The sequence below is a fragment of the Mobula birostris genome, chromosome 5, assembly GCF_030028105.1.
Source record: "Mobula birostris isolate sMobBir1 chromosome 5, sMobBir1.hap1, whole genome shotgun sequence".
NCBI classification, from domain to species: Eukaryota; Metazoa; Chordata; class Chondrichthyes; order Myliobatiformes; family Myliobatidae; genus Mobula; species Mobula birostris.
In genome coordinates this window covers 194658471-194674008 of record NC_092374.1, presented here as the reverse complement: position 1 = coordinate 194674008, position 15538 = coordinate 194658471, and the positions used below count along the sequence as shown (strand labels likewise).

The 15538-nt window shown below is 43.9% G+C and overlaps 1 protein-coding gene across 3 annotated transcripts in view; it reads left to right on the top strand.

Moving 5' to 3' along the window:
• The window catches only part of LOC140198198 (protein PRRC2A-like), a 141108-nt gene extending 128131 nt beyond the window's left edge, over nucleotides 1-12977 (top strand). For all 3 annotated transcript variants that reach the window (XM_072259227.1, XM_072259226.1, XM_072259225.1), the window contains 5 exons: nucleotides 227-337; nucleotides 893-1072; nucleotides 1170-1267; nucleotides 6846-6939; nucleotides 9441-12977. In XM_072259227.1, the coding sequence (XP_072115328.1) occupies nucleotides 227-337; nucleotides 893-1072; nucleotides 1170-1267; nucleotides 6846-6939; nucleotides 9441-9665 (708 nt within the window). In that variant the 3' untranslated portion in view covers nucleotides 9666-12977. The remainder of the gene's footprint in view (nucleotides 1-226; nucleotides 338-892; nucleotides 1073-1169; nucleotides 1268-6845; nucleotides 6940-9440) is intronic.
• Nucleotides 12978-15538: the final 2561 nt, after the last annotated feature.

Below are 15538 nucleotides of genomic sequence, written 5' to 3'. Positions count from 1 at the left end.
ATTAAGTTAATGATGTCCCTTCTGTCTGCCTGTGATCCGTATTCTTCCTTTCTCTGTGTACTTGTATTTCTACTGATGAGCCACATCTGCCCCATACACCACCTCTGAATTTCTCCCCTCTTATTTAAATGCATGCCCTTCAGTATGAGACATTTCAGCTGTGGGGGAGAAAGGCACTGGCTGGATAATTAGCATTCAACGCTGAATGTCTGAACCTTTCCTGCAGATGCGGCAAGGCTTGGCCCAGCCATCTGACTTCTACTCCTCTCCGCTGCAGCAGCCCAGTCAGAGCAACTACTTCACCGCACCGCCGATGTCCACTGGCCCCCTCCACCAGGTATTCCTCAGCAGTGACTTTTGATGACGTGAATGTTGCTAGAAAAATCAGGCTATTAACATAGGAATGAATTGTCCCAAGACCATTGCAGGTCCAAATTATTTAAGGTCTGGAGGAGCATGGTGTGAAAGGGAAAATTTCTATCCTGACACGAGGCTTAAATGCACATGGGGTGCTGCAGCAAATGCAGCCACCCTCTTATGTCGGGTTCAGGTTCAGGTCCACGCCACTGCAGCCTGATTTAGCTGAAAGTGTGGGTCAGCAGTTGATGTGTTTGGAGAGCATCAGCATAGATGTTGGGGCTCACACCCTGCACTAGGTATACAAGGATGTGGTGTGACTAACATGAAACTCGGGTTATTGTTATAAAATTAGAAACCAGCAAAGCCATAGTTCAGATGAATGCTACATTGAGATTACTAACAATTTGAGGCTTGGTGACAGAGATTCTAACTCCTGATATGGTCCTTTTTTTTTTTGTCATTGTTCATTACTTTCAACCCCTCGCCCCGTTTCTCTTTTCCTGTGCTTACTGCAGTATGCTTTTATCAACAGATGTTGGTGCCTATGTTGGGTTCCCAGTTGTCAGTCCCTGGGTTCGGATCCATGCAGCAACCCCTGGTTCAACTTCCGCAGTCTCTGCATCAGTCACAGGCGCAAACCGTCCCTCCAGGGGCTCCCAGACGAGTACTTCACTCCACTTTTCATACCACTGCACCTACTCTAGGAAGAGAGGTTGAGGAAAAAATTACTTTTTTTTTTTCCAAAAGGCTTCAAATTTCAGTTTGAGATTGCTATTGCATGTTAACCAGCATGATTTTTTTAAATGCAGGTCAATCCAGTCGATCCGAAGTCATTTCATTTGGACAGAAAGATGAATCAGTCTCCTGCTGCACTTGGATATACCGTTCCATCACCTACAATGTTCAGGTGAGAAGTTGGTAGCTTCCCTTATTTGTACCGTGTCTTTTTCTTTCTTTGCAAGGGGGCTAAGCCTATCACTCCTACTGAAACAGACTGAGCTGCAAACGGCAGCTCGCCAGAGTCCTCTGAACATAGGGACAACTTGAAAGACTGGCCTTGGACAAAGTCAAATTTATTATCAGAGTATACCCATGTCACCACATACAACCCTGAGATTTTTTTGTGGGGCTAGAGCAAATCTGTAGAACCATAACTGTAAACATCAAGAACTATAAACTGCAAATGCAGATATAAATAAATAGCATGAAATAGCAATCTAGAGTCCTTAAATGAGTGTAGTTATTCCCTTTTGTTCAATAGGCTGATGGTTGAGGGGTTAGAACTAACTGTTCTTGAACCTGGTGGTATGAACCTGAGGCACCTGTACCTTCTATCTGATGGTAGCTGTAAGGAAAGAGCATTGCTTGGGTAGTGAGGACCTTTGATGGTTGCTGCTTTTCTATAGCACTATTTTGTGTAAATGTGCTCAGTGGTTCAGAGAATTTTACCTGTGATGTACTGAGCTTGAATCCATTACTATTTGTTGGATTTTCCGCTCACAGGCATTGGTGTTCCCATACCAGGTTGTTATGCGGCCAGTTAGCACACTTTCCACCATGCCAAGGTTTTTGATGTCTGCCAAACCTCCACAGACTCCAGAGGTGCTGTTGTGTTTTCTTCACAATAATATTTATATGAGCCCAGGACAGGTCCTCCTGGGAGAGTGACACCTAGAAATAAGTTACGGATCCTCTCCTGAAATCTACAGTCATTTCCTTGGTCTTAATGGCATTGAGTGAGAGGTTGTTACTACACTACTCGGCCAAGTATTCAATCTCCCTCCTGTATGCTGATTCATCACACCCTTTGATACAGCCCACACAGTAGTGTTGTCAGCAAATTTGTATGTGGTGTTGGAGCTATACTTAGCCATGTGTAGCCCATCTTCTCAGTGAAGACTTTTCCTCTCCTTGGAATGAGGTCCTTGGAGCTTCTGTTGGCATTTCTGTAGCTCTGGGTTTTTTAATGGGATGAGGGTATCCAACCCCACCTCTTTGAAAGCCAGATTTGTTTGGAGTGATGCAAGTTTTGCTGAGAGTGTGAGAGGATATACTCTTTAAGAAGGGAGGAAGGCAAAAGAAAGTCCATTATAAGCCAGCTAGACTAACCTCGGTGGTTGGAAAAGTGTTGGAGTCTATTATTGAGGATGAGGATTCTGGGTACTTAGAGACTATTGGTAAAATAAGCCTTAAAGTCAGCATGGTTGCTGTAAAGGGAAATCTTGCCTGGCAAGTCTGTTAAGAGATCTTCAGTGAAGTAACAAGCAAGGAGAACAAAAGGGGTCAAGAAGTCATTTACTTGGATTTTCGGAAGGCAGTTAATAAGGTGCCACACATGAGGCTGCTAAACAAGATAAAATCTTATGGTGTTACAGGAAAGATACTGGCATGGATAGAGGAATAATTGACAGGCAGGTGGCAACGAGTGGGAATAAAAGGGGCCTTTTCTAGTTGGCTGCCAGTGACTAATGGTGTTCCGCGGGTCAGTATTGGAACCACTACTTTCAGTGTTTGCCAGTGATTTGGATAACAGAATGTCAGTTAGTCCTGACGAAGGGTCTCGGCCCGAAACGTCAACTGTGCTTCTTCCTAGAGATGCTGCCTGGCCTGCTGTGTTCACCAGCAACTTTTATGTGTGTTGCTTGGATAACGAAATTGATGGCTTTGTGGCACAGATGATACGAAGGTAACAGGGCTAGGTAGTGCTGAGGAAGCAATGCGATTGCAGCAGGAATTAGACAAGTTAGAAGAATGGGCAAAAAGTGGAAGATGGAATACAGTGTTGGGAAATGTATTATAATGGATTTGGTAAAAGCAACAATAGTGCAGACTATTATCTAAATGGGGCGATGGATTAAAGATCAGACGTGCAGAGGGACTTGGAGTCCTCGTCCAAGACTCCCAGTTGGCTAACCTACAGGTTGAATCTGTGATGAAGAAGGCAAATGCAATGTTTGCATTTATTTCAAGGAGAATAGAATGTAAAAGCAAGGAGTTAATGCTGAGCCTTTATAGGGCACTAGTTAGGCCGCACTTGGATATTGTCAACTGTTTTGGGCCCTGTATCTCAGAAAGGATGTGTTGTCATTGGAGAGAGTCAAGAGGAAGTTCACAAGGATTATCCCAGGAATGAAGGGGTTAATATATGAGGAGCATTTGACAACTTTGGGCCTGTACTCACTGGGATTTAGAAGAATGCGGGGATCTCATTGAAACCTACTGAATATTGAAAGGACTAGAGAGGGTGAGTGTGGAGAGGATGTTTCCTATGGTGGGGTTATCCAGAACTAGAGGGCAGAGCCTTAGAATTGTGGGGTGACCTTTGAGAACAAGGGTAAGGAGGAATTTTTTTTAGCCAGAGTAGTCGTGAATCTGTGAAATGTTCTGCCACAAACTGCGAGGGAGGCCAAGTCCATGGGTATATTTAAGGTGGAAGTTGATCGTTTCCTGATCAGTCAGGGCACCAAAGGATATGGTGAGAAGACTGCTGTATGGGGTTGAGTGGGATTTGGGATCAGCCATGATGGAATGGCGGAGCAGACTCAATGGGCTGAATGGCCTAATGCTGCTCCTGTGTCTTGTGGTCTAACTTCTGCTTTAAATATACCTGATGACTTAGCCTCCACAGCCGATTATGATTACGGATGCCACAGATTCACTACCCTCAGGCTAAAGAGATTCCTTTTCATCTGTTTTAAAGGTACACTGTTTTATCCTGAGCCTGTGTCCTCTGGTCCTAGACTCCCCTACAATAGGAAACATCCTCTTCACATCCACTCCATCTCAGCTTTTCAGTAGTTGAAAGGTTTCAATGACATTCCAGTCCCCCCCATTCTTCTAAATTCTTGAGTACAGACCAAGCCCACAACCCCTTCCTCAATGGCCTTTTGTTTCACCACTTCTACATTTTTTTTTCTTGATCTGTTGCAGTTTTTCAACCCCAATATATGGACGGTTCTATCCCACACCCTCTCCCCAGCCATATATTCTGCTGTACCCACTTGGAGATTGTCCTTTTCCATCAGTCACCATCTATCTACTGGAGTTTGGAAGAATAAAAGTTTATCTTTCTGAGCCAGGAATTATTAATAGGGATTAGCAAAGTGGATAGTGAGAAGCTTTTTCCTCTGTGTAGAGTGGGTGTTACTCAGGATAAGAGATTGGACACGGTGCTGAGACAAGAAAATCCTTCGTGGAGAAGCTGTCTATCTCTGAAATACTCAATTGCTCAGTATGCTTGGGGCAAAAAACACCTAACATGGGAACTTGGGGTTTGTTTAGGAACATAAAGAAGATAGAAAATTGGCTGTGATTGTATTAAAGGCAAAACAGGTTGGAGGAGCTGTACAGTGTCAACCTACTTGATCTTGAGCTCAGCGCAGGAACAAGGCCTCTGACCCACAATGTCTCTGCCAAGCATGGCACCCTTCTAATCTAATCCATTCTGCCTGCCCATATTCCACTATACCCCCATTTATGGCATTTTCTTGTGCCTATAAAAATACCTTTTGAATGCCACAATGCTGCCTGCTTCCAACTCATACCCTGGCATTATGCTTCAGGCATCTGCCTCTGTGCTTTCAGAAAAACGTCTTGCATTGCACATCATTTTTACACTTTCTCTCTTCTCCTCTTCTCCCCACCCCCACCCATTTTAAAGCTATCTTTTGCCCTGGGGTAAATTTTTTCTTGCCTTTATTTTGTATTCTTGTGTTCTTTGTCATTTGCATTGTTATTGATAAGTTTGTTTGGTTCATTCAATCTGTGACATACTTGATTAGGTTCTTGATTAGCCGGGGCATCAAAGGGTATGGGGTGAAAGCAGGGGACTGGAAGAATTGGGTCAGCCCATGATTGAATGGCGGAGCAGACTCGATGAGCCGAATGGCCTACTTCTGCTCTGATATCTTATGGTCCTATGGACACTGTGTGGGTTAAGCTTGATTTTGACAAATATGTTTGTGTCCTCACTAACAGGCAAGGTCCTAGGGGACTGGGGGTTAGCCAATGTTGTGCCTTTGTACACGAAACAAAATTGGAATAATCCAGATAACTGTACATCACTGACTCTCTCATCAGTGGTAGGGAAGCTGTTGGACAGGATACTGGGGGATGGGATTTGAAAGGCATGGCCTTTGGACAATAATCATGGCTTTCTGAAGGGGAGGCTTTTGAGATCTTTGAAGAGTTGACAAAGGAGCTTGAGGATAAAACAGTGTGTGTTATCCAGATTAAGGCATCAGATAGGTTCCTCATGGCAGGTTAATTCAGAATGCATGGGATCCATAGTGAATTGCAAGGTTGGGCTCAGAACTGGTTTGCTTGTGGAAGGCTGTTATTTTGGCTGGAAGTTTGTGACCAGTGGTATTCTGCAAGAATCAGTGCTAGGACCTCGTTGTGATGTATATCAATGATTTGGATGGGTGGATTAGCAAGTTTGTGGGTGACACCAAGATTGGTTGAGTTGTAGTTAATTTAAAGGACGGTCTTTATATGGCATGGTAAGTGGCTGGAATGGGTAGTCGTGGAATTGGACAGCTTGGTGGAGTTTGAGACTTCTAGGGAGATGCATGGAAGGAATAGAGAAATAAGAGTGGGGGACATTTAGTATAAATTGGCACGTCATCGTAGGCTGAGTGGCCTGTCCAGTGCTGTACGTTCTATGCTTTAAGCCATAAACGTTCCAGCAGGTTTTTTGGACAGTGGCAGAAGTCTTAGTGTAAGTACTGTCAGTTTGTTTCCAGGTGAATGAGACGATGAGGATTTTTTTTTTAATGCAATGATGGTTGGAAAGGCCTGAGAGTGTACGTGGAGAAAATGTTTCCTATAGTGGGGGAGTCTCGGACCAAAGGGCACAACCTCAGTATAAAAGGACTTTCTTTAGAGCTAAGATGAGGGGGAATTCTTTCGCCAGGTGGTGGTGAATCTGTGGAACTCATTGACAGAGGCCTGGAGGCCAAGTCATTGGGTATATTTAAAGTGAAGGTTGATGGTTTTTTTGAGAGGCTGAATGGCCTAATTCTGCCTGAGGGTGGTGGGGACAGTTGCTGAGACAAACACCTGGATTGCTAGAGAATGGAAGCCTACAGACCAGGCTGATGGGATAGATGAAGCTGGTGATTGGTATCAGTAGCTGGCATTTAGAGGGCAGGCTCAAGCTTCTGTTTGTGCTGCCCGATTCTATGATAGTCCTTGCCCTGACACTTGCATTTGTAAAAGAAGAATGCAGAATGAAGGGATGATGTCAGACTTGTGGTTAGCTTTGTAGCTTACTACAGGGAGGAGTTGTATCTGTGATTCTTAAAGTTTTTGTCTCCATAACCCTAATGTTAGAGCCATTCAATGCATCCTTCCTTGTTGGGGCTAGACTTTGCAGACAGCCTTTCTTGGAGTAGGCCGGCTGAAGGGTGTGAATGCAGATATGTGGGGTTGAGAACAAGCATGCACTCCCTGAACCTTTCACCTGTATTTTTCTTCCCCCCCAGGCCTGGCACAACAAGTCCGAGGGGCAAATCTCCTGGACCAATCCAGTGTGGCATGAATCCATTGCTCTGTTTCAGAGGAAATGTCTCACAGCAGGTAACTATCTTTATGTTCTGTGTGTGTTCTCATTTGGACATGTGTCCTCCATTTGAATCGATTCAGAGGAATATTGGTCAGGAATGTAAAACCACTTCTTTCGGATTCTCACTTGGTAGGTTAGGTCAGTATTACCTTGAGATAGTCGGGTGTTTTTGCCTTCAAGCATCCCTTTTTTAATTTCCTTCAATGCAAAGTGTTGCAATAACCTGTGATCCTTGATTTGCATTGTATTCAAACACCACCCTTGTTCTCCTTGGCTCATGAGTACTGATCTCTGTACAGGAACTGTACCAAGTGGCCAAATGTTCCATGTTGAATGTCTGGTGAAGCACAGTTTACAGACACTGGCTGCTTGAACCATGCTAACCTTTCACCTGTGACCTTCCTAGGATGGCCCCACATACATTTATCAGCAGCGTCATATTCACCTCATCCTCCTCATTGAAGATTTGCCCTTAAGATAGCTCGTCTTGGGCAGGGCCACAAACAGTAGGATAACCAGATCTCTAACTGAAATAGTGCAAGACAAGACCTTTTATTCTAAATTTTTCAATTTTTGGAAAGCCAGATTAATGAAGCCAGCACACTGTCTTGCCACCATCATGCACATCTGTCTGTAGATTGCAAAGCATGTGTAGACACTTGGAGAAACCTAGTTAGGTACCAACTTCCACAGTGGAGTGGTAGAATAGGATGTGTTACAAGCAAATGATTCTCTACCGACAGGTTCTGGTCAAATTGAGATGTTAGCCTTGTTATTTGTCACCCTTTCAGCACAGGTTCCCAACCTGACGTCTACTGACCCCCTTCCTCCCCCCCCCCCCGCCCCTTGCTTAATAGTAGGGGTCCATAAGCATTAAAAAGGTTGGGAACCCCTGTTCCAGCATCTCTTGTGAACGTGGTTGGGTCTGCAACCCAAGCAGAACATTGCCATCTGTCATTGCCAGACATGCCCTGCACTCGAGGCTCTCCAATAAGCTGTGTGATTCGGTTATCCCAGAACTCTGCCAGTGTTTGTAGTTGATCTCATTTATGTTGAAGAAGCTGTCAAGTGCAGCACAGCCGCTCGCAAATCTGTCCCCGTCACGTAAAGCTGAATGAACAAAAGCAATCATTTCAGTGGAGAACCAAGAGGCAACACTCAGAATGCTGGAGGAACCCTGACTTGAAGAAGGTTCTTGGCTCGATACGTCAACTGTATAGATGCTTCCTGACCTGAGTTCCTTCAGCATTGTATGTGTGAAGAATCAGCCCTTTAGTGCGACAGAGATGGCAGTTACAAAAGGGAGGAAATTATTTTTTGGTTGTAGAATTCTGGTCCCACTGCATTGGTGAAACCTCACCAGGGTAGCTTAGACTGTGCGGACTGGCTTTTGAAAATTGTATGCTCAATTTCTTTTAGATTGTGTCTCAGAATGCTGAGGCTTTAAAAAAAAACGTTGGTCAGACCACACTTGGAGTTCTGTGAGCAGTTTTGGGCCCCTTACCATGGAGAGGATGTGCTGACGCTGGAGAGAGTCCAGAGGAAGTTCATGAGAATGATCCCAGGAATGAAAGGATTAATGTTTGATAGCTCATTGGAGTTAAGAATGAAGTTCTCAAGTGAATACTGGAGAGGGTGCTTTCGATCATGGGGGATCTAGGACCAGAGAGCGCAGTGTTAGAATAGAAGAATGTCCCTTTAGAGCAGGGGAGGAATTTCTTTAGCCTGAGGGGTAGTGACTCTATGGAATTAATTGCCACAAGTGGCTGTGGATGCCAAGTCATTGGCTATATTTAAACCGGAGCTTGATAGGTTCTTGATTAGTAAATGTGTCCAAGTTTATGGGGAGAAAGTGAGGGAAATGGGGTTGAGAGTGATAAATCAGTCATGTCCATGATGAAATGGTGGAGCAGACTCGATGGGCTGAAGGGTGTCATTCTGCTCCTGTGTCAATGTTACTGTAGTTGTATTTCCCAGCCTTTATAATAAGACCTGTACTGCAAAGGAATGAGGTCCAGAAGCCTGAAGACCCACACTCAACAGTGTAGGAACAGCCTCTTCCCCTCAATGGGCCGTGAACACTACCTTGCTGTTCTTCTTCTGCAGTACCTATTTATTCATTTACTTATTGTAACTTGCAGTAATTTGTCTTGCACTGTGATGCTGTCACTAAACAAACTTTTTGAATTGTCAGTGATAATAAACCTGACTCTGATACTAAAAACAAGAACTTGTTTAAAAGTCGATGAAAATGCTAGGCTTAGCTGGGATCTTTAGAGTTAAGTATTGTGCATTCACTCTCTGGGGTCTCGCTGCACTGTTCAAGTGCTGAGTATTTGCAGACTGCATACAGGCTTGCATCATAAAGAGGTTTAAATTGGGCATTTTTTGAGTAAATGTTGTATTTTACTGTTAGCTTCAGGGCTGACTATTTAGGTAGGACAGTGTGGTGATTTAAACAGAGACATGTCTCAATAAGCTTTTCCTTTCTTGTTTCTTCAAACTTTCCCGGCAGGCAAAGCAACGAGCCGAAGTGCTGCAGAGCACCCAAAGGTTCTTTGAGAGAGTGACCCCCCGCAGCAGCTGTAACAACAATCCCAGCTCACTCCCTGCCACCGAGCAGCAGGAAGGAGATGCCCTTGCATCACACAAGGACGAGAAATCTTCGGGTAACCCCAAGCCAGTGCGGACGGGGCCCATCAAGCCCCAGAGTGTGAAGCCACAGGATGAGAAACTGTAACAAGCGATTAGAGACTGCAGCCTCTCAAGACTGAAGCAATCTACATCTAAGGGGTTCTGTTTGTCAGTCTCAAAGGAATATGGCTTTTGTTTTTAGAAAGAAAAAAAGATGAAATGTGACTGATGTCAGTGGACTACACAAGTGGTTCGTGAACGAGAGCCAACTCCAGCAGCTTTAACCTGTGTGAGAGTGAAGCTGAACTGGGAGGAAGCAATAAGGGAGAAGAGGCTATTAAGTCCTTTTTAAGGAAAAAAAAAGAGACTCTAGATTTCTTTACCATAATGAAGCATTCATCTTACTGGTAACTAGCAAGTCCTTGTAGATCTACTTAATAAATGCCAATCCCTTATAAGGCAGCTGCTTTCTTTGAGGGACAAACCGTATAAAGACTAGAATCGGTTTGAACACAAGGTGTTTAGAATAAGAGGGCCACTCAGTGAGTTGAGCATTTCAAAAGTAATCTGGACAGATCTCTCTAGCTTCTGTCTTGTCTATGTTCCAAAACGGTTGTGAATGTTTGCAGATGGTGGTAGATGGGTACAAATGACTATTTCCATTGCTGTTTTTACTGTGTGGCGCACACTATTAAAAAGGCATGTTTGCCAGTGCTGAGGAGTGTAATAGACACTAGATCAGCAAGATGTCTTCCCTCGTTCCTCTAACCCATTCATTCTCTGCTGTCCTGTTTTTCCACCCTCGCCCTCCCAATCCCCTCTTCAAATTCCTGCAACAAAAAAAAATGAACAGGGGCTTTTCTTTAAATTTGTTTCTTTTCCCTTCTCCTCTGGCATTGCATCTTGTCAAACCGCAGGCACACACAGTTCAGGGAAGGTGAATATGCCAGGTTTCAAATTCAGCCATTGCCTTGATGTCAAATCTCTAACACTGAGCAAAGAATGTGGGTATGTTGGTCTCTGACCTGAAATAATATTAGTTACAGGTTCTGTGAACTCAAAGCAGTAGGGCTGGTGATTTTCAGAGTAATGACTGTCAGTGTTGAGTGTCCTTGACAGTGTTGCTGTTGCATCCCAAGACTTGCCTGTGCTGTAGCAGTGTTAAAATCAGCAGAGAAAAATATCCCTAAAATACTCGGCAGCTGCTTTTCCCATCTCAGCAGAGCAGTGGCAATGTGAGGTATCTACTGTGCATCCCATGGATGATGAGGCGGTGGCTAAGGATCTGAGAATTGGAACAGATTGCTCCCTTATTACCAGATGGAGACCAGTTTGTAATCTCTCTCTTTTCCTCTGACTCAGAAGCAAAGCTCAAATGTTCCAATATCTGGAAGAGGGTCACTTAGTACTGAAGCACTGAATTACAGCCAGTCATTTTATTTGCCTCCCAGAGAGAGCTTCTCCTTCATTGCCACTTTCCAGCTTCCTGATCTGGGGGTGAGGGGGGCATGTTGAGGTACAGCAGTCAATAAATTCTTCAGACCAATCAGCCTGCTAGCCTTGTTATCGTTGGAAATATCAGTATGAACGAACAGAGTTAGTGTGTTGGTATGGAAGAACTGGTGGTGCGCATCTCCTGCTTTTGCTGTTTGTGTAGAATAGACTTGGGGAAGGCAAGTATTTGTAGAGACCTGCCCAAATGTTGTGAAATCCCCTTATTTTATCTTGAATGATAACTGCAAGGAAAGTGACTTGTTTCCTTGCAGGTTTAATAGAGATTCTTGGCTTTGAGTTTAATGGGATTAATTGAGCAGGTTAGTTTTGCTACATTGTTGATTTTGATCCAATTTGTATTCTGTGCTCTGGGTATGAGATGCACCTTTCTCTAGGAGAAGTCGACCTGCAGCAAATGCATGTCTGTGGATGGATAAGTGATGTTCCTCTACTACCATTTCCTGCAGCATGCGGTTAAGTACTAACCACTGCAGAACACAGGTGACCCAGTTCTACAGAGTCTGGAGCAAGTGGTCAAAGTGGAGGTTTATTAACTTGGCTCACTGATCATGTGGCAACTTGAGGTGTCAGACTGTCACCCCTTCAGAACAAAAGTGCAGGGTTTCAAATTCATGTTTTCAAACACATTTATGGTTCCACCATTGTGTATTTTATCCCCAACTGCACTTGGTGCTTCAAATCTGAGTGATGAGGGTGGGTTCCCAACTTTTGAAGAAATGCTGAGCTTGCAACTTGTCTTTATGCCTCTCTCATTGGAATCTAAGACTCAGCACCTGCTGAGCTGATCCAGTACTGGCGTCATTTTTTTTTTTTTTTTTTTACCAGATTTCCATCTCATTCCCAAAGCCTAGGTCCTAGGAACGCACAGGCTCAGTGTTGTGCTCTCATCTCCCTTTGGCTGGCAGTGTGTGAAATATCTGCTCCCAAGCAACCAGGGCAAAACTTAAGGTTTCTCATTAGATATTAAGGGACAGTTCAGTTCATTCTGTTGTTCTCTCAGCCCACCCCAACCCACTTTAATGTGACCCTCTCAACTTTTGAGTACCTGTAAGAAACTTTAGACTGTTATATCACTGCTTGGAAGCTTCAGGTTACAGAAATGGTTCCTCACCCAACCACTACTTTTGTGATGGTCTGTGTTGCTTAGCTATTAGGATACCATAAAAGCCCACCTTGTGTAGCATTGAGTGATGCAGGTCACCAGAGTCGGGTGCTTGGACACGTTGAGGTGCCATTAAGGGTACAGCTAAGGTCAGTGAGATTGCCATTGGTGAGTCACTACTTTGAAATGTTTTCTGTGCCAGATCTGCTGTGCTCCAAAGCTGGAGTAGCAATAAACGATTAACATACACAAATCAGTTAGACACATTACAACTAGTGAAAGAGTTTGAGCTTCACTTTATGTATCACAACTTTCAAAACTGTTTGATGCCTTCCATTTCTGGCCACATCATTTGAGCTGGCAGTGGTGGTGGGAATACAGTGAGCATGGCGGGGGGCTGAGTGTGGGCAAACTACATTCCCAGGTGACACTTTCCAGTGAGAGATGCAGAGGATCTGTTTTGTTTTTCATTTTAAAGAAAGCCAAACCAACATTTGTACCGACCTATCACTATTATAAACCGTTCATGTTCAAAGTAAAATTAAATGGTGGGTAGGGAGGAAATGCAAGCAAAGGGAGAGACGGGGTGGGGTACCGGGGGAAAACAAATCCTTTTTGTGATTGTGTGTGACCTCATTTGTGATGGGCCACAATTGTTCTTTGAAGATTCACTAGTTGAAAAGCTCTCTGCTGCATTGTTTGCCTGGCTCCACTTTCATGTACTGTCACACAGTGTAATTTATAATCCTAATAAAAGTGGCTGTTTCGAGGGCTGCAGCAAACCCACTCCTCAATATTTCACACCACTACTTCTGTTTGTTCTTAGCAGTTTGGGTGCAGTGGGGGTGAGGGGGGGGAGAAGGGCTCACCATTGACTGCATTCTCTTGAATCTGCAAGTGACTGGGCAAGTTGCTTGGATGAGTTTGTGTCCCTGTAGATTTAAATTCTAATTTTAATAGCAGAATTTAATAGTGACCTTAAGTTCAGTGATGGTTCAAGCATTTTTGTGTTTTAAACCATTCAGCGGAATGAAGAGCATCAGTGGAAAGAAGAGCATTTGTTTCCATTCAGAATATTTGTCTACAACCTGAAGCATTAACTGTTTCTCTCTGAAGAAACTGCCTGACCTGCTGAGTGTTGATGCATTTCACTGTATGATTTGGTAAATGTGCTGAATCTTTGTTTTCCTATTTGTGGTTTTCAGCATTTGCAGTTTTAAAGATTAGCTTCGTTTGTTGAATGTGTATCAGGACATACAGTGAAATACCAACACAGTTGGGATGTGCTTGGTGAAACCTGGCAGTGTTGCATGCCCACAACTTACTAACTCGTCTTAACCAGCCTATCAACTTGCATGACAAATTTGAGGGATCTGGGGACAATAGAACCCAAGAATTCTCTGTTCCTCCAGCAGTAATGTCAGCCTTCTCCCACCACATAGTAAGTGGGCCTGGCACATGAGGCCAGAATAAGTGTGGGGTGGGGAAGGACAGGCAGAGAGACAGAATCCAATATTCAATATCCAATGTTTGTGATTGTGGTAAGAACTGGGAACAACAATTGAATTGAGGAAGTTTCTCTTACTCTCTGTTTCCATCTACAAGTACCCACTCTTAGACAAGGACATGATCATCCATCGATGTAGGTTGGTTTGCATGACTGTAAAAGGAAGTGCTAGTTCACAACACAATGGCTGTTGTTCCTGCAGCACTTCAGTGATGACCCAAAAGCTAAAACTAATCTGCAAGACGAATGCTGTCTGTGGGCAGAAAGGAATTGTTGACATGTCAGTTCAGAACCTTGTACTGAGAGTCCAACTGATTTCAGTTAGAAGCTGCACACTATACTCAGCAACTCAGATTCAGATTCATTTATCTATCGCCGAAACATACAGTGAAGTGTATCATTTGTGTGAAGAATCAGCTCAGACGAAGAGGTGTTGACAGCTGCCCACAAATGTCACCACATATTCTATTACCAGTGTAGCTTGCTCGTAATGTTCAGCAGAGCAAAGCAAAACAAGCCCCTTTCGAACACAAACACAGGCCCCTCACTCCAATCAAGAGTCTTTTGCTTGGAGCCTTTCAACTTGGGTAGGAATTTAGTACTATGTGTCTACAAACAATCCTTAGAACAAGTCTGGACCCAGTCCAGACGAAAGGTCTCAATCAGAAATGAATACTGTCCAACTGGAGTTCAACCCAGATAAGTGTGAAGTGGTTTAGTTTGGTAGGTCCAATTAGAAGACAGAATATAACATTAATCATAAGGCTCTTGGCAGTGTGGAGGATCTGAGAGATCTTGGGGTCTGTGTCCAAAGGACACTCAAAGCTGCTAGGCAGGTTGCTGGTGTTGTTAAGGTGTATGGTGTGTTGGCAGTCATCAACTGTGGGTTTGAGTTCAAGAGCTGTGAGGTAATGTTACAGCTAGATAAGACTTTGGTCAGACCCCACTTGGAGTACTGTGTTCAGTTCTGGTCACCTCACTACAGGAAGGATGTGGATACTATAGAGAAGAGTACAGAGATTTACAAGGATGTTGCCTGGATTGGAGGGCGTACCTTATGAGAATAGGTTGGGTGTACTTGGCTTTTTCTCCTTGGAGTGATGGAGGATGAGGGGTGACCTGGTAGAGGTGCATAAGATGATGAGGGGCATTGATCGTGTGGATAGCCAGAGGCTTTTTCCCAGGGCTGAAATGGCTAACATGAGGGAGCATAGTTTTAAGGAGCTTGGAAATAGGTACAGAGGGGATGTTGGGGATAAGTTTTTCACACAGTGGTAAGTGTGTGGAATGCACTGCCTGTGGTGGTGGTGGAAGTGGATACAATGGGGGTCCTTTTAAGAGCATCTTAGGTACATGGAGCTTAGAAAAATAGAGGGCTGTGCATTAGGGAAATTCTAGACAATCTGTAGGTTACATGGATGGCACAACATTGTGGGCCAAAGGACCTGTAATGTGCTGTAAAATTCATGCTCTATGGACTGAGCTACAGTGGGGGAAGGGGGGTATCCTAGTCTGCAAACTATCTGTACAGGTCATTTCAAAAGAGATACTTTGAGATGGTGCAAGGGAAAACAATGGCCATCCCCCATGCAGATTATAGCATCACAATTCCAGAGGAAATGTAATAAGGTGAAAGTACTATGAGGTAGATGATGAAAGGAAGTCCTTTAATGTAGAAGAAGTCCATAAAGAGTTACCACAGTGAGATAGAAGCTGTATTTAAGCCTGGTTGTACATGTTTTCAAACCTGATTTTGGCAGGCTGCCAAAGAGAATATGATCGAGCTGGAAGGAGTCCTTGATCATGTTTGATGTTTTTCTGAGGCAACAAGAAGTGTATGGAGGGAAGCCTGGTT